This window comes from Eulemur rufifrons, chromosome 20, assembly GCF_041146395.1.
Source record: "Eulemur rufifrons isolate Redbay chromosome 20, OSU_ERuf_1, whole genome shotgun sequence".
Classification (NCBI taxonomy): Eukaryota; Metazoa; Chordata; class Mammalia; order Primates; family Lemuridae; genus Eulemur; species Eulemur rufifrons.
In genome coordinates, this window is record NC_091002.1 from 2,711,979 (window position 1) to 2,733,199 (window position 21,221).

Consider the following 21,221-nt stretch of genomic DNA (forward strand, 5'->3'; position numbering starts at 1 on the left):
AGAACGCAGACCAGGGAGGCCCCGGGCTGGGCAGGGCACGCGGGTGACTCAGGCACCCCCCTTGTCCTTAGGGCTCTCAGTCCAGCCTGAGACTGTCCCTTGCAATCAGCTCCCAAAGACAGAAGCACTGGCACCGTGCAGCTTGGAGGAGGGTCCTGTGAGCACGGGGACACGCAGGGAAGGGGACCCGCAGGGAAGGGCACTAGAGCCTACGTGGCTGAGCGGGACTTGGCCAGGCAGAGGAGTGAGAGGAGGCAGAGAGGTGTCCTGGGAGGCGGCCTGCGTGTGCAGAAGCTGGGAGGCAAGGAGCAGGCAGGTGTGTGGGACAAGGCTCCGAAGGCCCTGGTGCGCTGTGCCCAGGGGCCTGGGCTTCACCTGAGGGCTCGGGGCTGATGGACAGAGTGTCAGCGTCTCTGCAGGGCCCTGTCTGCCGTGTGCAAGCCGAGCGTACGGGGAGGGCGGAGGCTGCGAGCAGGATCGGCCGTGGCTGCGGTGCAGGACGGAGGTGACCAGGCCGGAGCTGGGCGTTCTGTGCCAAGGGAGGCGCCAAGGCCCCGCCACTCCATCCACTCAGGCCCCCGGTGCCTCCGCTAGACGTCTCCTCCCACCCTATGCAGGAGTCGTGTCCGCGAGATGACCGCTGAGCCTGGGCCCCACGCTTCCTGGTTTGCCACCAGGACCCAGCGGGCGGGAGGGCCTGCTCCGAACCTGCCTGCCGGGAGGTTGCTCTCACAGCCAGCCACTCCCTTGGAAATCTCGTGCGTCCCCAGGAGCCAGCTCCGAGGCTTGACAGCCAAGCACTGCAGTCACTTTGCTGGCGGCTCCTGTGTGTCCTCCCCCGGGCTGGGAGGCCGAGGGGCCAGACTGGCAGGGGAGGGACGACAAGAAAGCGGATCTCCTTCCCTCTTGCTTACGCGTATGTTGGATTCCTGCCCACAGGGGCGGCCCTCTGTGTGGTGCTCACAAGGGACTAAGCGCCTTGCGTGTGTGATGCAGTGTCAGCCTGCGGCACCCTGGGAGAGGCGCTATTATCCCACCTGAGGGGCGGACAGGGAGCTCTCAGAGGGAGAGTTCACTGCTCTGTGCTCCGGGCCGGGTCCCGCGGCCTCGTCTGCGCCGTCAGTTAACAGTCCCTGGTGGCAGACTGGCCTTGGGTGCCCCAGCCACGGCCCCGTGTGTTCCTCCCGGCAGGATACCCTGGAGAGGACGATGGGGCGGGCACACATGGCGAAAGCGATCGAGTCCCTGCGGCTGCAGATCCAGGAGGAGACCAGGTGCCGCCTGGCCGCCATTTCCCGCGGCCTGGAGCAGCTGACGGAGGGGAGGCTGTCGGGGCGGCAGAAGGAGGAGCTGCTGACCCAGCAGCACAAGGCCTTCTGGCAGGAGGCAGAGCGCTTCGGCAGGGGTGAGCCGGCAGCGTGGGCCGGGACGCCTGGGCTGGGGCGGCGCTGGCAGGGTCAGGGGACTGGAGCAGCACGCCTGTGACGCCTGGCACGGCTGCCCTCCCGCTGCTACCCTGCGGACTGGGCCACTCGCTTCTCTGGGCCTCACTTCCCTGCTCCGTACCGCAGGGTCAGTGACGGCCACTGCCAAGGGCGGGAGCCACCTGCTCCGTGGACTCGCCAGGGATTCAGGCCCTCGGAGCCCCTATGTCCTGCAGCAAAGCCACCTGGAACATGCAGAGAGGCAGAGGAGGGTGGAGGGTCTCCCACTAGAAATTAACATAGAAAAGGCCAGAAGGGACCTGTGTCACCCAGCGGCAGCCTTGGCACTGCCAGAGTCCCGTAGCTCTGCTCAGCTGCAGGGTGGGTGAGGTGGGTCACGGGCAGGCAGGGAGCCCAGTGTGGCTGAGCTGTGTGCGTGTCCCACACACACTCCTGCCCTGGGGCCGACCCTGGCACCGCTCAACTTAGTGGGCATCCAGGATTTAGTCAAGGTCACACTGTCACAGAAAACCCAGGTATGTCACCTGCAGGGCAGGCAGCAGCCTCCTCATCCCCCTGGCCGGAGACCACACACGGGTCCCACTGAAAGTCTTGCTAGGAGAGTCACCTCCTGTCCTGTGGCTTCTTTCAATTCCAGAGTTTGTCCAGCAAGGCAAAGACCTGGTCCAGGCGTCTCTGGCTCACCAGGCAGAGGGGACGGCAAAGCTCATGCTGGCCCAAAAGGAGGAACAGAGAAGCCTTCTGGCCGAGGCCCGGCTGACCACTGACCCGGAGAAGTTCCTCAAGGTGATCCCCACCCCCAGTCTTAGAGCACACGTGGGGTGAGCCGGTGGTGGCTCAGTCCCCATGCACGGGAAGCCAGAGGCATCCGTCAGACACGAGGTCAGCTCCCTGCCTCCTGGTGTCAGCCCAGTGACCTTAGTCCAGTCCCCAACCCCCTGAGCCCCTAGCTTCCTGGGCTGCAAACTAGTGATGAGAGTCACGCCGCCCTCACAGGGCTGCTGGGAAGAGGAGGGGGAGACAGGTTGGCAGAGCGCAGGGACTCCATGGAGGGCAACACATGCCAGGTGCAAAGGGAGTGTTGTGTGGGCCAGAGGGGACAAGCATGTCCCCAAGAGCAAGGCAGACTCATGCACCCAGGGACAGCCCACTTGTGGGTCGGCTGCAAGGCCACCTCAGCCCTGTGTGTGGGATTGAGTGGGCAGGACCAGGAGGTGGCCGGGCTGGAAGATGCCGGTGGTCTTGCCTGGGAATGGGCCAAGGAGACCTGCAGGAGGACAGGAAGCAAGATATCACCCTCCTGGAGGGAAGGGGACTCAGTGATGCCAGCACAGGCTGGAAAGGCCCAGGCTTGCCAGTTCTTAGAGGGAGAAAACAGAACTCTGTTTCTGCTCTTCATATTTCTCCCCTGTAACGGGCAGGGGACTGGGGAGGGACTGCTTGTCCGCGACCCTCTTGCATGGGGGTTAAGCCCTGGGTGCTAGGGCCAGCACACCTGGGTCTGGGTGCTGACTCTGCTTCTGAATAGCTGAGTGACCTTGGGCACGTGGCTTAACCTTCTGGCCCTCAGCTTTCTCGTCTGCGAAATGGGCATGATAGCACCTACGTCATAGGATTCAGTGAGACTATGTAGCCACGGTCCTTCTGTCCTGTGCTAGCACCTGGTGCATCTCAGCTCTGCCGGGGGGACAATGGGACCGTGCCTGGTTCCAGCCTCAGCCCAGAGTGTTGGCCCCAGGGCCTTCCTGGTGGTGGCAGCAGCACTCCATTCAGAAGCCAACAGAGGGGAAGCCTCTAGATCCCTGGTCCAGCTGTCCGTCACCCAGGGAGCACCTTCCGGGGCCCTCACCCGGGGCTGCTGCGCTTGCCACAGAGGGGTGGGGCGCTGTCCATTTGCAATGAGGAAGACAGATTATTCAGCTTGTTGTCACTCTGAGATTTCTGGGCCCCTGTCCTTGTCATCAGGTTGCTCAGTGTGAGTCTGGGGTGACCTCTGTGTCCCAGGGCCTCAGCGTCAGCCAGGCACATGCCGGTGCTGAGGACACGTGGGTGTGTGGAGCGATGCACCCTGGACGGAGTGAGCCAGCCAAGAAGGAAGGACCGGCTGCGTGCGCGGGCAGATGGCGGGTGGACCCCGAGCTCTCCGGCACACGCAGGCCCTCCCTGTTCTGCTCCCTGCCCACCTCTCATCTCACCTCTGGGCCATGGGACCCCAGAGGCCAGGCAGGTCCTTCCCCTGTCTTTGCAGCTGCTGCTCCTTGAGCCTGGCTCCCGCCCCGCTCCAGGGAATGCGTGCTTGTCCTTAAAGACCTGGCTGAAACATGTCCCCACGGGGCTTTCCCCAGGCTCCTTCCCGAGAGGGGTCTGCCCCTCTGACTGTGGGGGCCTCTGATGCCGCCCTGCGGGGCTCCTCCACTTAAGTCAGAAAGTGATGACTGGGCAGGACAGAGGGGTGACAGGGTGACCCAGTGGCCCTACCCACACTGGGTTGAACAAAAGCACAGTCTATGGTTTTTCTGGAAACGAGGTTTGCAGGTGCTGGCCGCACTGTGAGAGCCACGTGACAGCCCCGTGGCTCAGTTTCCTTACGTGCAGCACAGGGGAGAACGTCCCTCTTTCTGATCTGAGAGGCAGGGGTCGGTTGGGGAGAATTTTCTGGGAAAAAACCCTGAATTTTTCCACTAGACTCAGCTTGTTTTACTCACAGGCTTTCCACGAGGTCCTGGAGAGGCAGAGACTGACTCTGTGGGACCTGGAGTTGGAGGAGGACATCAGAACCACGGAAGCCCTGGCTGCGCTCTGTCAGGTACGTGGCCTGCCCAGCAGTGGCGGAGACACCCCCACGTCTGCGTGTACCGGAGACCCTCACCCCCTCCGACCCCCTCCTGGCCACGGACCCCAGAGCCAGGCTAGTTCCCACCCCAGCACTCATTGTCTGGGTGACCCAGACAGGCCACATCCCCTCCATGGGGTCCTCCCTGTCCCCATCAGAGACCAATGAAGTTAGCCAGGGCCCTATCTGAGGCAGCTTCCATTTCTGGGGTACCCGGACTCTCACCTCCAAATGGCCCTGTAGGCAAAGGTCTCTGGAAGTCAGTTCTCCCAGAAAGAGAAATAGGCCCAGCATTTGGAGGTGCCGTCTGTGCAGAGTGGTGATTAGGAAGGAGCACTGGGCTTGGAGTCAGAGGCCTGGGTTCACGTGCCAGCACCACCTCTTTCTCCTGTGCAACCTTGTGCAAGTCTGGACCGGGGAGGTGAAGCCTGCCGCGCTTGCCCTGCAGTCTGGCTTTAGAGAGAACAGGAGAGCACACCTGAGCCCTCCGAAGGGGCGGGGGCCGCTGGGACAGGATGCTGAGCAAGACAGAGTCCCTGTCTCAGGCAGCACTTACAGCTGGCAGAAAGGCGGAAGCCTGGTCTTCTGGCTGCCCAGGAGTTGACAGGCACCAGGGTGGTGGGTAGTGCCTTGGAGGGGGGTGGACCCTGGACCCCAAGTGCCTGGGTCTGTGTCCTGGCTCTTCCCCTTCCTCGCTGTGTGGCCACAAGAACACCACCTGGCCTCTAGCTCTCAGTTTCCCCACCTGTGAAATGGGCACAGTGACAGTCCTTCTTCATGGTGGTGTCTTGAGGACTGAATGCGTGTGAGGCCCCGAGACAGCAGCTGGCACTCGGGACGTGCCCCGTCCACGCTGGCTCCCGTTATAACATCCCTGCTCATGAGTCCAAAGAAGCGGGGCAGGGCCCCCAGGGGCACGGTGCGGTGACGGGCGGCAGTCTGCAGGAAGCCGTGCCCGGGCCAAGCTTTGGAGGAGGCGGGCCCAAGTAGACAAGGGGTCAAACGCCTCCCAGGCAGGGAGAAACACGTGCCAAGGCAGGAAGTGCAAACCGTCGTCATGCTGGCGGTTGTACCGAGTTGAACAGTGTCCGTATTTGTTAGGGCTGCTGGAACAAAATGCCACCGACGGTGGATTAAACAACAGGAATGTATTTTCTCGCCACTCTGGAGGCTGGGTGTGTAGACCATGGTGCCAGCAGAGTTGATTCCTGCTGTGGCCTGTCCTCCTGGCTCGCAGGCGGCTGCCTTCTCCGTGGCCTCGCTTGGCCTCCGCACTGCGCTTGGGAGAGTGCGGGGGAGGGGCACACGGCCGTCTACTCCTCTTCCTACAAGGACGCCAGTTCTCCCACAGCAGGGCCCCACCCTGATGACCTCATTTAACTGTATCTCCTCAGGGGCCCTGTAGACAAACGCAGTCACGTTGGGGGCTGGGGTGTCGGTGTGAGCAGTTAGGGGGAACACAAAACAGAGCAAACACTGACCCCCGGGATTTCATGTCCACCTGGAAACTCAGAGTGTGACTAAACGGTTAAGAAGAGGTCACACTGGATAAGGGTGGGCCCCAAGCCCGGCGACTGGTGTCCTGCCATGAAGGCCACGAGAAGACAGATGCAGGGAGGAAGTCACGTGACGGTGGCGGCAGAGACTCGAGTGATGTGGCCAGAGCCAAGGACCCAGAAGAGGAAAGGAGAGACCCTCCCTAGAGCCCGCAGAGGACGCCTGGCCCTGCCGACACCTCGCTTTCACACTTCCCGCCTCCAGAACCGGGACTGAGTCAGCTTCTGTGGCTCTCAGCCACTCAGTCTGTGGTGCTTTGTCATGGCAGCCGGGGGCAAACAACAGGAGCCAGTCGTTGTTCAGGGCCAGCCGCGGTTTTACAAGCTTTCTGAGTATCTGATCATTTAATCTTCAGTAGAGGCCCCTGAGGTAGGCACTCCATTTTCCTTTCCTCAGAGATGAATAATTAGGAGGGGTTTCCTTGAGAAATGCGCCGAGTGGGACTCAATTTATCAAAGGCCCAGGCCCCCCAGGCAGGAAAGGAACAACTTTGCCCCCTGAGGAGTCAAGACTCAAATCCCTGGCTGGGAGTGAGGAAACTGAGTTCCAGACCCCCTCTGAGTGCTGTGTGACCTTAGGCTGGTTACATAACCTCTCTGTGCTGGCCCAAGTTTCTTACTCAAGTTTGACACAGCCAGCAAGCATTGAAGATGGGATTTAAAACGAAGTCTTTCTCACGTCAGTGCAGTGCGGGTGTGTAGCACAGCGGTGGGAAGACCAGCTCCGCAGCTGGACACCCGGGCTCAGATGTCAGCCAGGCCATTTACTGGGTGTGTGACCTGGAGCGAGTTATCTAACCGATGCCTCAGTGTGCTCAATCTTGGTGACATTCTGACACACAGCAAAGATGGAGAACCACCGTCTTGGAGAAGATGGAACTACCATCTGGGTGGGGAGTTGTTGTTGGTGCCCACCCAGACCCCCAGGGCCCACCTGGGCTCACCTCTGGGAGGGGACGGTTTCCAGCAGGCTGACACTTCCCACCTGAGCTGGGCTGTGGGTCTCAGCTCTTGACCAGCCGAATCCCTCTCTCCTCCTCTGCAAAGCAGTGATGAGCCCCTGGCAGTTACTGCTGCAGGGGCTACACAGAGCCACGCGTGGGCAAGTGCCAACCTCAGTGGGTGCCGGCAAATATGTCAGTTTCAGTAAAGGTTTGTCGAAGATGCGGAAGTGACCCGGCCTCATGTGTCCCAGCCATGGCCTTAGGATGTCATGATTTGGTTGTTCTGTGCGTGGGGCTAGGTGCTGGGCCCATGAGAGCTTGGGCCAAGGAAGTGAAGATGGCCCTTTTGTCTGCTGTCGAGAGAGGCTGTCAGGTGCGAGCGAGGGTGATGGTTCGGGAGGAGGTACATGACATGCGCTGCGTAAGAGGGCGTCAAGGGGCAAGTGGAGGTGAGTATAGTTCTCTGCATCTGTCGGGGTGTCTTTAAGGGGAGTGGCCAGAGGCCCACGTTGCTTGTTTCTCTGAATTAGTCCAGGGGTATTTCCTTAGATTTGCTCTGTCATTTCATCTCAAACCCTTAGGTTCCAGGTGGCTTGGTTTATGTTACATTCCTTAATTTGGAAATCATTGCCTTTGGTTAATGGAAACTGCTTTACTTGATATTCCGAAAGGAGGAGGCTGAAGTCCCCTGCTGCAGATCGGGATGCTGGCTGTGCCTTCCAGGCTGGACGTCCCTGGGCAGCCCTGCCCTGCGCTGAGCTCCGGCTTCTCTCTCCATGGAACGGAGACGGGAGCCTCTCGCCTTCGCGGCAGCACCCAGCATGGGAGGGCAGGTCTGAGGCCCGGGGCTGGCACAGGGTGGGTGCTCAGGAAATCCCCCATCCCCCACGGGAGCGTGGCTGGCAGGAGGCACTGAGACCCGTGGGGGTAAGTCCAGCTCTGGGTCTGAGGTCCTGAGCGTGAATCTACTGATTCACTGGCTAACCCAGTGACCTCAGGAGAGTTTCTTCATTCATATATTCATTCAACACGTGCTATGGAGCACTGCTTTGTGCAGCAAAGGGTTCGCAGCACAGGACTCGGCTGCAAACCATACAATTAAAGTGCTATGTTTATAAAGCTCAAGAGACAGGAGCATGCTCGGGGTTGCAGCAGCAGCAGCAAGGAGGCCAGTGTGCAGGCAGCAGGGGAGCCAGGAGGAAGGGGCAGGTAGGTGGGGACTGAGGCCAGAGAGCCTCCCCTGGGAGGGTTTGCAGACCATCCCAGGATGTTTGCATTTGCTTCTGAGCAAGACGGGAAATCGCCAGCATGTTTTGAGTAGAGAAGTGGCTTGCTTTATGCTTTACAAAGATCCCTCTGGTTGGCACGCAGAAACCAGACCGTGGGGGCAGAGGTGGAGGCAGAGAGCCCTGGCAGGGGGCATCACAGTGGACCATGCGGGAGACCTGGGGGGCTTGCATGAGGGTGGTGTGACAAGGCGGTGAGAAAGCCTAGGGACTTGGGACTGCTTGGATGGTCAGCATGCCTGCCTCCTCCTCCGCTGAGGCGGGGCAAGAGGCTGCGTTCCTATGGTACTAAGAGGTTTAAATAAGATCACCCTGTAAAGCACAGAGAAGAGTGTCAGGCACACAGTTGGCACTGAGAATGTGTCATTGTTGTCATCATTGTTCTCTGTCACCATCTAGGAAGGCATCTGTGCACAGAACGTGTTCACAAGGCACTTGGCCTTGCTGTCTGGCATCCTGTTACTGGGCCCAGTCACAGAGAGGCATAATTTTACCCTTTCTTTAGGCCTGACACCAATCACAACCTTGAGGGATGGTGGCCGTGAGACCAATTTGATTGCCACCTAATGGTTCTCAGCGCTGCAGAGAAAAGTGCATTTTTCTAAATTCCCACTGTCTCTTGGCCTCTAAAGAGACAGTGCGTTCTCAGTGCGACCCAGATGGGTGCAGGCACCTGGCGTGAGCTCTGCGGCTCGGCCCCTCAGGAAGAGGCGCTGCAGCGAGCCCAGAGCCATCCTCAGACGACAGGGCTCCAAGCGGAGTTCGCTGCTGTCGCTTCCCAGGGGCCGCGCAGACCTGCCTGTGTGTTTGGATTTCCTGTCGGACTGTTTCCCTTGAAAGGCGCCGGGAGAAGGTGGTGAGATCGCAGCCCTGTCGTGCTGGGGCCTCGCGGCTGCAGGCTCTCACGCGAAGGTGGGGCTGGGAAAAAGGAGGCAAAAAAATTGAACTCTGTGCTTGAAGAACACAGTGGTAGTAGCAGCAGGCATTTAGGAAGTGCCCGAGAGCAGTGCCCAAGACCACCCTCCGGTCCCTTAATTCACTAGAAGGACTCACAGGACGCGCTGACAGCTGCTGTGGTCGTGGGCTGATCACAGTCAAGGGTGAAGATTAAAACCAGCCAAGAGCGGGGGCAGAGGGGCAGAGCCCCTGCGCGGGGCTTTCCGCTGTCCTCTCCAGTGGAGTCAGGGACAGCGCTCGCTCCTGGCAGTGACGTACGAGAGGGCACACAGGGAAGCTCCCCCGGGCCCTGGCGTCCAGGGTTTTGTTGGGGTTCAGCCATTATCGGCGTGGCTGACCACCCACGCCGCTACCTGAGCCTCCAGCCCTGCGGCCGCTACCTGAGCCTCCAGCCCTGCGGAGGTCAAGCTGCGGTGCCGTTTCCCAAGGCCCGGCTGTGAGTCCCACTGTTACTGCGGGGACTGCCTGCAGGGCTCCGGGCCTCCAGGTGAGTGAAGACACTCCAGCCAGGCTGAAAACTCCAGGGACTTAGAGGTCGCCTCCCAGAAGCCAAGGGCAAAAGACAGACCTCTCTTTGGTCAAAGTGAACTATTTACTGCACAGCAGGGGAAGTGTAAAGTGTTGTTCAAGGTCACTGGCTTGCTGGCTGCTGGCTCAGAGTTCACAGCGCTCAGCTGGGAGCAGGGACTTGCTGGACGAGGAGAAGGAAGAACGCGCGGTCCTCGGTGGAGGGCAGAGGCTTGTCCGTTTCTCTGCTAGACCCCAGGGGATGGCACCCTCTGGGCAATCAATATTGATTGATAAGTGAGCCAATCAGTTAATATAATATATCAATCAACTAAATTATTGGCATTCTGAAGATAATGTATTCGTTTCCTATTGCTGCGCTACCTAATTACCACTTACTTAGTTGCTTAAAGCAACGCAGAGCTACTACGTTTCTGTTCTGGAGGTGAAAAATTTGTTGCGGGTCACACTGGCCTAAAGTCAAGGTGTCGGCAGGACTGGCTCCTCCTGGAGGCTCTAGGGCAAAATCGGCTCCATCTCCGTGGCCAGCAAGGGCGTCACTCCTGCCTTTGTTTCCATCCTCACGTCCCCTCCTCTGACTCTGACCCTCCTGCCTCTCCCACATATAAGGACGCTGTGGGGACATTGGGCCCACCAGGGTGACCTCCCTTCTCAGGATCCTCAACTCAGTCCCGTCTGCGAAGCCTCTCTGCCCATGTCAGCTCACGTTCTCAAAGGTTCCAGGGAGTGGCATGTGGACATCTCCTGGGGGCTGTTACCCTGCCTGTTACAGAGAGAACCGGTCAATTTCCGAATAGCAAAAGAAATCAGTTCTTGAAAAAACGTGAAAACACTGATTTCTGGGCAGTACTCTGTATGAAGCCAATCTTGAGAAAGAAACAGCAGATATTCTTTTTTTCCGTGTGCCCACATGTCTGGAAAGCAGGTGTCCACGGGTGCTACAGAGGGCGAGTGAGTTTCCACGGTCCTTTATTAGGGCTAAAGGGAGACAAGCATCACCAAGGATGCAGAGACTGAAAAAGTAGTCTGGGATATTCTGGAATGCACCTTTATAGTAGCAGGCTAAGGGAAAAGGGCTTTTATTTATTTTTTATTTCAATAGATGTAGGGGGTACAAGTGCAGTTTGTTATATGGATATATTGTATAGTGGGGCAGTCTGGGCTTTTAGTACACCCATCACCTGAATAGTGTACTTTGTTCCCATTAGGTGACTTTTCCTCCCTCTCCTGCCACCCAGCCTCCCACCTTTGGCATCTCCAGTGAATATTATTCCACTCTGTGTGACAACACATACCCATAGCTTAGCTCCCACTTACAAGTTAGAACGTGAGGTATCTGATTTTCTATCCCTAAGATACTTCACTTAGGATAATGGCCTTCAATTCCATCCAAGTTGCTGAAAAAGACGTTATTTCATTTTTTCTTATGGCAGAGTAGCATTCCATGGCATATATACACCGAGCTTTGCTTATCCACTCAACAGCTGATGGACACTTAGGTTGATTCTGTATCTTTGCTGTTGTGAATTGTGCTGCAATAAACGTACGGGGTGCAGGTAACTTTTTGATACAATGACTTCTTTTCCTTTGGGGAGATACCCAGTAGTGGGATTGCTGGGTCTACTTTTAATTCTTGTAGAAAATCTCCATAGTGTTTTCCATAGAGGTTGTACTAATTTACATTCCCACCAACAGTGTATAAATGTTCTCTTTTTACCACATCCTTACCCACACTTACTCTTTTTTGACTTTATAATAATGGCGATTCTGACTGGAGTAAGGTGGTATCTCACTGTGGTTTTAATGTGCATTTCTCTAATAATTCAGGATGTTGAGCATTTTTTCATATGTTTGCTGGCCATTTGTATATCTTCTTTTGAAAAATGTCTGTTCATGTCATTTGCCCACTTTTTAATGAGGTTATCTGATTTTTTTTCTTGCTGAGTTGTTTGAGTTCCTTGCAGATTCTTCATATTAGTCCTTTATCGGGTACATACTTTGCAATTATTTTCTCCCATTCTCTAAGTTATCTGTTTACTTTGTTGATTATTTCTTTTGTTTGTGCAGAAGCTTTTTAATTTAATTAAGTCCCATTTATTTTTGTTTTTGTTGCATTTGATTTTGGAGCCATAGTCATAAATTCTTTGCCAAGCCCATGTCCAGAAGAGTTTTTCCTAGGTTTTCTTCTATCATTTTTATGGTTTCAAGTCTTACATTTATGTCTTTAATCCATCTTGAATTAATTTTTGAATATGGTGAGAGATAGGAATCCAATTTCATTCTTCTGCACATGGCTATCCAATTTTCCTAGCACCATTTATTAAATAGGGTGGCCTTTCCCCAGTGTATGTTTTTGTCTACTTTTTATTTTAATTTAATAAAACTAGTGGGATAATTAATTTATGTTTTCTTTATTTGCAGAAGTAAAACTCACCAGTGCTCTTGCGATATCACATGCTACCCTTCTTTCCTTTTAGTAGTTTTCACAACTGCCTCACTTCCCTGCAAAGAGGTGGAAGGGAAAGAAGAGTAATTCAAGAATCAGACAGACCAGGTTGTGGGCCAATTTCAGCTGCATACCAGCTGTGTGGCCTAGTCCGTATCACTTAATCTCTCTGATCCAGGAATTCTTGGCTACTTCCCTTGTAAGTTCTTGACCATATGAAGGAACCTACTTAACACCCAAAAATTCTACCCATAGCTCTCAGAATAAAGTCTAACATATCCTTAATCTGGCCCACAATGACCACCTACCTAGCTTAGTCTAGCCTGTCCATCTAGCCTGTCCACAAACTATCCTCTGTCTGGCCACAAGGCCTTCCTGACCTGGCCCATGAAGCTCCCACCCAAGCTGGCCCACAAGACCCACCTAACATGGCCCAAGAGGCTACCCAGCCTTGTCTAGGAGACCTACCCAACCTGACCCAGAAGTCCCACCTGACCTAACCCATAAGGCCCACACAGCCTGGCCCACTCGTCACCCCTTCTGGAGTCTTGTTGCTTGCTCTCTGCCTTCCAGTTAACCTCCGATATCTCTCAGTTCCCTAAAGGTACCCTGGTCCCTCCTAACCCAGTGCCTTTGCACATGTTCTTCCACTGTCTGAAACTCTCTTCCTATGATTCCCTTGGCTTTGCCCAGCCAGCTTATTCTCATTCTTTGGATCTCAGCTGAAATGTTACTTCTTCAGGGAGCCCTTCTCTGACCTTTCCCAGACCAGTCTACCTAGGGCTTCCATTCTTCCTGTCATGAGACTTGTCACAGCCTATGGCGAGCACCTGTGCAATGCCTAACCCCTGCTAGGCTGGGAACTCCCTCAGGTCTGGGTCCCTGCCTGCCTCATTCACCGCACTGTCCACCACACTGTCCTTGGTGCAGAGCCTGGCCCATAGGGGGTGCTCAAGAGACGTTTGCCGAATGAACCTATGAATGCTGTGAGGACAAAACACATACTTATGCTAGAGTTTTCACTTTTAAGACCCCTTCCCTCTAGTGTTGTACCATGTAACTGTGACCACAATCATGCAGTGTAACAAAACACCTCCAAACCCGGTCGCCGAAAATAACAGATTTATTCTCAACTTCTGTGCCATGGCCAGTGGTTGGCTGATCCAGGCTGGACTTGATTAACATGAGCTGGCCTTGTCCCTTGTGTGTCTCCTCTTCCTCTAAGGCCAGTGGGCTAGCAGTGGCAGAGGCAGGAGTGTGCCTCCCGAGCAGCACACTTCGCACACCGCATCCTGTCAGCCAGAACAAGTCGCACGCCTGAACCCCGAGTTAAGGGCCAGGGAGTACTCTGCACTCAGCGGGAGAAGCCCTGCCGAAGGCCTGCAAGGTCACGCTGCACAGGGCGTGCGTACGGGGAGAGAGGAGGCGCTGCAGGCAGTGTGGCAAGCTGCCCAGGGGTACTGTGCGATTTCCCAGCGTCTCTGCAAGTTCATGGCACAGGCATCCTTTTCCTCCTTGGCTGAGGTGAGAGGCCCAGAGAGGAAGGGAGTTGGTCCATGGCCATGCTGCTGCCCCGTGGCCCAGAGCCAGCAGGTGCTGGGGCTGCTGACCCTTGGTCCTGCCCCTCCCCGTGTTTAAGAGACCCAGGCTCAACCTGTGCTCTCCAGGACTGCCCTCTCCTGGGAACCCGAGCACACCTTACTCTGAAGTCATTAAATACGCATCTTCCAAACAACCAGGCTGTGGTCCCTATGAGGGGCCTTTGGGGTTCCTGTGATGAGGAACAAAAGACTTCCCAGGGCTGGGCATGTCCACGGCATCCTGGCAGGATCCATTCCATTCACTCAGTCACAGCCCTTCCCTCTAGATGCCTTCGCGAGTGCATCTTCACACCTGGCCACACCCATGCCTCGCCTGCACCTCAGTCCTCCGGGCCTCCACTCCCCAGTGAGGCATCTGGGCCGCCGTATGGTGCTGGCCCCCTGCTAGTCCTGTGTCTGCCTTGACACCCTGGACTCCAGCCCCACTGGGCCACCTGCCCGTGTTTACCCCTGTTGCCGTGCCAGGAACGCCCTCCCTCTCTCCTCCGCCAACAGACCAGAGCCAAGCTGCCTCTGCCCAGGGGGAGTCCTTCCCAACTCTCTTCCCCCAGATGCTTTGTTCCTAGAATAAAAATAACAGTAGACAGCACTGAGAGCCACACTCCAACTTTTCCCACTTTTATCTGATGATAACAGCTAGCGTTTATTAAGCTCTTGCTGCGTGCTGTGTGCCAGCCATTCATAAATCCTTTCAGATCCTCACAATCAGCCTTTAAAGCAGGTATTCTCAGCCCCCTTTTACAGATAAGAAAACTGAGACTTGGGTGTATTAAGTAAGCTTTTAAAGGCTCTGGACTATGTGCACATTCCCTGTCCTAGGTCACTTCTCTGCAGGAAACCTGTGGAGGGCAGCTGGTCTGGGCCAGGCTGCAGAGACAGAGGCCGAGTGAAGGGGCAAGCTGTGAGGGAGGGGTGTGCCCCTGCCTGGGCTCTGTGTGCCTCTGCGTGCGGGGAAGGGGACATCCTCCTGAGCTTAGGGTTGAGGCCCGGGGCCAGCCCCTCTGCCCAGAGTCGCCTGCTGTCCTGATCCTTTTACACCTACTAAGAGAGCAATAATGCACATTAATCCTGGTTCTGTTTCAGGCATAGAATAAATCAGTATCTCCCAGGCGACACGTGCCAGCGTGAGTGGGAGCGATGTGTTTTGTGGCCTGTCGGAGTACGCAGCAGTAACGCAGAGAGGGAGCCGACAGGATCTGGCACATTTTTTATTAGAAAGAGCCTGGACTAAGGGACCATGTAGCTTTTACAGAGTTAACCTTTCTTTAATTTGCAAAACCCATATTTTTGTGGTTTGACAATCATGGACAATAAAGAAAAAGATTTGTCTCAGTGTCCCGACTACAGCTGTAGAATGATGGAGTTCAAGGTTTTCAACTAAAAAAAAAAAACAACAACAACAACAAAAGAAAAACACCTGTCTTCTGGCAGGAAATTGGGTTTTTTTTTTTTTCAGAGGCTCAGAGGCTGGGAAAAAATGTCCATCACTCCTGTATTATTAAACTGTTTTTTATTGTGAAATGTATAAGAATAAATGGATAAAGCATAAACTTTAACAAATGATTATTAAAACCCATCCCTAAAACCACCACCTAGAGCAAGAAAGAGAATGTGGCTGGGACCCCAGAAACGCCCCATGACTTCCCAGTCCTGTCCCCCCACTCCCGGGTGGGGCACAGAAATCAGATCCTTGGCTTTATTGACAGTGGTGCAGAGCACATCCCCGAACACTGGTGTGTAGCTTTGGCAGTTCCTGAACTTCACACAAATGGAATCATACAGCGCGTATGTCGGCCTTCTGTTGCTCAACTTTACTTCCGTGAGCTCCGTCCACGTGGTTGCGTGAGGCCGTGGTTCACTGCTCCTCATGGCCTCAGTGTTCCATCGTATAAAACATCACTATGCACGTGTCCACCTGCTGTTGATGGCCTTGGCGTCTGTTGCATGTGCGGCTGACATGAACTTTCCTGTCTGTGCTGTGTGCACACATTCCTCTTGGACGTATATCAAGGAGTGGAATTGTTGGGGTAAAGAGTATGTAGCTTCAATTGATGCCATATATAGTTATTGATTAGGATTTTGAATTTATAGGTCAATTTGGGAAGGATTAACATGTTTACAATATAAAGTCATCCAAGCCAGAAACATGGTATAATATATCTCTACATATATTTAGGTTTTAATTTAATTTTTCTTAATATTGTTTTGTAGTTTCCACCATTAGGTATATGTAATGTATGCTATAGATGGGTTTGTCGTTGTTTTTTTTTTTTTTTGGTTTGTTTGTTTCCTTTAATCAAGTTAAAGAACTTTCTTTCCCTTCCTAATTTGCTAAGTGTGTTTCTCACGCATAGAAATTAAATTTTGTAAAACGTCTGTTTTCCTTCATCTACTGAGGTAATCAGCATCTTTTTCTCCTCTATTCTGTTAACTTGGCAAATTGCATTGATTCAGGTAATAATATTAAGTGCACACAAATTTAGAACTTTTTCATCTTTCTGGTGAATTAAACCTTTTAGCATTAGGAAGTGACCCCCTTTGTGTGTAGTAATGCTTTTTTTTCTTAAAGACTATTTTATCTGCTATTCATGTAGCAAAAAGTGACCCTGTATTTACTAGATGCTGGCTATTCATTCGTTCATTTATTCTTTTAGAAATATTTACCTGAGTAGCATCAAGGTTCTAGGCACTGGAGCCTGAATGCCAGGGCCCTCCATGTAAATCTTTAACCTGACTTCTCTTTTACATTTACAGGATAAGCCTCAGTTTCCTCATCTGTAAATTTCTTTCATCAGTGTGAGAAATTTCATTAACTCTTCAGATATTGTTCCATCCATACTGTCCCTTCTCTCCTTAGGGATGCCAGTCAACCTTGTTAGACCTTCTCATTGTATCTTCTAGGCCACTATCTTCTCCTTCGTATCTTCCATCCTTTAGTCTCTCCTTGCTTTTTTCTGGTAATTTCTTCTATCTGTCTTCCAGTACACTAATTCTCTCTTTGGCTAAACTACAATTAAACCTGTACATTGAGTTCTTAATATTGGGCAATATTTTTCAATTCTAGAACTGCTAGTCGGTTCTTTTTAAACTAAGGAGTATTACTTTTTATAATTTCCAGCTCCTTCCTTAAAGGTTGAAGAGTAGCTTTTAACTTCATGAGTGTAGTAAGCATCAATACTTTAAAGTCTACGTCTTCTAATTATACTCTGTCTTGTAATTACTCTCTTGAGTACCTGTGGGTTTGTTTTTGATGTCTATTGTTTGTGTAGGTCTTCAGTCATGTTGTCTTGTCTCTGGATGTGTCTGTTTATGTTTTGTGTACTATATTTCAAATTTGCACATTTGTTTGTAGAAATATTTTCACATAAGCAATGATGTTCTCTTCTTCCAAAGATGATTTTGTTCCTTTGCTTTTGCCAGATGACAGAACCTCTAGCAATCCAAGGTATCATCTTACTTCAAGGTCAGGGCTTGAAATATCCTGGGCAATCTAAATATTATAACCTGACTGCAGGCCACAGTCTGGATAACCAGTCTGGGCTGGTTCCATTTCCTTTCAGTCCTGTTTCTCCACTGCAGCCTTTTGGGTCCCAGCGCTAAGCGTGGAGGGTTCACCACATTGAACCATGAACTCTGACTTCGTCCCTCTGATAGCTTCAGGCCATCGAAAGTCCTGCCCAGCTGTTCAGCCTCCTCCTCTGGGTTGACCCATCCGCCCCGGTGAAAGCAGCCCCCCAGACGGGGTGCCCCTCGGGATGAGTCTTCTCCCAGACCTTGGCCCTGTGTTCGTCACCATCTTGCAATCTCTGCAACTTTTATGATGATTTAGTAATCATTTTGTTCAGCTCTTGTTTGCATTCATCCTCAGCGGGAGAACTTGTCCAGATTATCTGGTCAGCCCCATCACAAGTAGAATCTCTAAATCTTTTAAAAGAATGCAGGTCCCTTCGGCCCTTGTCATGATTACTTTATTCTGACCAGCGTCAGGCTTGGCTTCGTAGAATGTGACATTGGGTTTACTTAACACTGATTGGAATTCAATTTAACTTACATTCTTTGAGCACACCACGCATGACCTAGGTACATACATCATACCAGAATATGTTTATTTTTCTTTCAAAAAACCAATTATCCACGTAGCATACTGGTTAAGAGCCCAAGAGTCCAACAGCCAGGACCTACCGTCTACAAACTGTCTTAGTTACTTTTCTGTGTCTCAGTTTCCTCACCTGTAAAATTATGGCAATTATAATACAACATCTTGATTGGACTGTTGTAAGGATGGAGTGCTATTATCTCAGAACAGTGTTTATGCCGCTCTGGCAGAGGCAAGAATTAATAATCATTACCTGTCACAGTCACTGTCCCTGCCGTTTGCCAGGCCTCTGCTGGGCCCTGCAGAGTCTAGTGTATGAGAAGGACAGTCACACAACCAGTGACTGCATCGGTGGTGAGCGCTGCCGGGGTAGCAGCAAAGGAGGGACACCTCTGCTGGGGTCCCCAAGACGCCAGGGTCGTGATTGACTAGGACGCTCAGCGTGCTCCGGGTACAGGTGTAGCCGTGACTGAGCTTTATTACAGTGAAAGGATTCAGAGCAAAATCGGCAAAGGGAAAAGGCATGTTGGTAAAATCTGGAGGAAACCAGGCACAAACTTCAGAGTCCTCGCCCCATGGGGCCACACAGAATGCGCTTAATGCCCCAGCCATGAGCTGTGACAGCACGTGTGAAATGTCGCCTACCGGGAAAGCTGGCCTGAGCCTAGGAGTGCAGGGCTTCTGTCGCCCACCGGGAAAGCTGGCCTGAGCCTAGGAGTGCAGGGCTTCTGTCGCCCACCGGGAAAGCTGGCCTGAGCCTAGGGGTGCAGGGCTTCTGTCGCCCACCGGGAAAGCTGGCCTGAGCCTAGGGGTGCAGGGCTTCTGTCGCCCACCGGGAAAGCTGGCCTGAGCCTAGGAGTGCAGGGCTTCTGTCGCCCACCGGGAAAGCTGGCCTGAGCCTAGGAGTGCAGGGCTTCTGTCGCCCACCGGGAAAGCTGGCCTGAGCCTAGGGGTGCAGGGCTTCTGTCGCCCACCGGGAAAGCTGGCCTGAGCCTAGGGGTGCAGGGCTTCTGTCGCCCACCGGGAAAGCTGGCCTGAGCCTAGGGGTGCAGGGCTTCTGTCGCCCACCGGGAAAGCTGGCCTGAGCCTAGGGGTGCAGGGCTTCTGTCGCCCACCGGGAAAGCTGGCCTGAACCTAGGGGTGCAGGGCTTCTGTCGCCCTCCGGGAAAGCTGGCCTGAGCCTAGGGGTGCAGGGCTTCTGTCGCCCACCGGGAAAGCTGGCCTGAGCCTAGGGGTGCAGGGCTTCTGTCGCCCACCGGGAAAGCTGGCCTGAGCCTAGGGGTGCAGGGCTTCTGTCGCCCACCGGGAAAGCTGGCCTGAGCCTAGGGGTGCAGGGCTTCTGTCGCCCACCGGGAAAGCTGGCCTGAGCCTAGGAGTGCAGGGCTTCTGTCGCCCACCGGGAAAGCTGGCCTGAGCCTAGGGGTGCAGGGCTTCTGTCGCCCACCGGGAAAGCTGGCCTGAGCCTAGGGGTGCAGGGCTTCTGTCGCCCACCGGGAAAGCTGGCCTGAGCCTAGGGGTGCAGGGCTTCTGTCGCCCACCGGGAAAGCTGGCCTGAGCCTAGGGGTGCAGGGCTTCTGTCGCCTACCGGGAAAGCTGGCCTGAGCCTAGGGGTGCAGGGCTTCTGTCGCCTACCGGGAAAGCTGGCCTGAGCCTACGGGTGCAGGGCTTCTGTTGCCCTCCGGGAAAGCTGGCCTGAGCCTAGGAGTGCAGGGCTTCTGTTGGGCTCAGTCGCGTGACCAGCACGTGCTGAGATCCCAGAACTCAGGAAGGAAGCAGGGGTTCTGCTGCACCACCCTGCACCCAGCCAGGCCCCGGGGTCAGGGGCCTTGCCAAAGAGGGGGCCTCGCCTGAGTTAGAGAGCGTGTGTGGAGAGTTCCCAGGCGGAGTGGGGGAGGCCGCGTCCTGGTCACGCTGGTGCCCGATGCAGCGAGGAACAGCAGTCAGGTGCTGTGCTGGGGGGATGTGAGATGCGGGTGCGATCCCAAGTTCAACACGGCCTCCACTCTCAGGGTGCTGTGGTCCAGGGGGTGACAGATAATTGTGGTTAAATGCTCTGGTGGGCTAACCGAAGAGCTGTGGGAGCCAGGATCAGAAACGCCCAGGTTAGTGGGAGTGGCCCAGGGAAAGCTTCTGAGAAGGGATTGTTTTTTGTGCCGGGGGCGGGGGAGGGGGCTGGGGTGCAGGATGAGGAGGAATCCATTCCTCCCTACCCTGCAAAGTGACTAGAAATGGGGCAAAGGCTTGAAAGAGCATCTTCATAATAAAACATGCGATGAGATGCCATGTATGTGTTAATGAACACACACGCCGAAAGCCACATTTATGAGCATCAAGTACAGTGAAAGTGTAGGAAGGTAAACCGGGGCGAGACACCAAGCTCACGGGGATGGGCAGAGGGGACGAACTGCCGGGGCACATGATGGAGTCCAGCTTAACCCGCAAGGTTTGGTGTTTTAAATGCAAAATAAAAAAGATCCAAGTCATGGATCCACAGGTATTTAATATTATCATCTATCTATGGTGCAGGATTTTTTTCATCGTCTAAAGAAATAACTTTTAGAAAGAGACTAGGGTTGGGGAGTTGGGACGAAGGTGACAGGACGGTGAGACGGGAGGCAGGACAGCAGGGGCCAGACTTGGAGCTGCCTGGAACCCTGCCAGCTGCCCTTCCCTGGGAGGGTTCCGGGGTGACAGGCGGGGAAGGGCTCACAGGGAGATCTGAGGTTTATGCCAATAACTTGTCCAAGTGTGGAGGGTGGACAGGGAGATGGAGAGACCCATGGGGGGTTGTGAAATGGCCCAGATGGTGACATAGAGGGATGGCGGCGATTAGAGCTCACTGGGGCCAGTGGGACCACTGGGGCAGGGGCATGTCTGGAGCTTGCCTGGGTGAGGCCAGACGGCTTGAAGGCAGCAGGTGTGTCCCAAGACTGTGTGTAGGGGCGTGTGTGTATGTGTGCAAGTGTGTGTGAGTTTATGTGTTCATGCATGTATATGTGTCTGTGTCCATGTATTCATGAGTTTATGTATATGCATATCTGTGTGTATGTACAAGTCTATGTGTGTGTACACGTGTGTGTGTGCATGCACACACGTGATCTGAGATTTTGCATCTCTGGATCTCCTCTGTGTCTTGCAGGAGGTGTGGGGGAGGGGCAGAGGGCGGCCCAGGCCCTCCATGGGGTCCTGCCATCACCCATAACCCCAGTGTGGTTCTCGGCTTCAGGAACTGTACTGCAGCACCGTAGACACTTTCCAGAAGTTCACGGACGTCCTGTTCCTTGAGAGCCTCCCGGGCGTGACTGGCCTCCCCCAGGCGGAGTGTGACTGCTTGAGACAGGAGGTGCGGGAGGACGCCGCCCGGCAGCTGGGGAAGTCGGACCGTTTCCGGAGGCAGCAGTGGCAACTCTTCCAGGAGCTCCTGCAGCGAGAGCAGCAGGTGCGTGCACGTCGGAAGCAGGGCGTTTGGGAAACGGGAAGAGCGGGGAGACCTTGCGTTTGCTGAGCCCCCCTAGTGCCTGCTGCAGAC

At 54.3% G+C, this 21,221-nt stretch overlaps 1 protein-coding gene across 4 annotated transcripts in view; it reads left to right on the top strand.

The window, feature by feature from the left end:
• Positions 1 to 21,221, top strand: part of EVC (EvC ciliary complex subunit 1) — an 84,083-nt gene that overhangs the window by 35,363 nt on the left and 27,499 nt on the right. For all 4 annotated transcript variants that reach the window (XM_069496570.1, XM_069496572.1, XM_069496573.1 and 1 more), the window contains exons 9-12: positions 1,192 to 1,405; positions 2,083 to 2,231; positions 4,153 to 4,251; positions 20,919 to 21,131. In XM_069496570.1, coding sequence (XP_069352671.1) covers positions 1,192 to 1,405; positions 2,083 to 2,231; positions 4,153 to 4,251; positions 20,919 to 21,131 — 675 coding nt within the window. The remainder of the gene's footprint in view (positions 1 to 1,191; positions 1,406 to 2,082; positions 2,232 to 4,152; positions 4,252 to 20,918; positions 21,132 to 21,221) is intronic.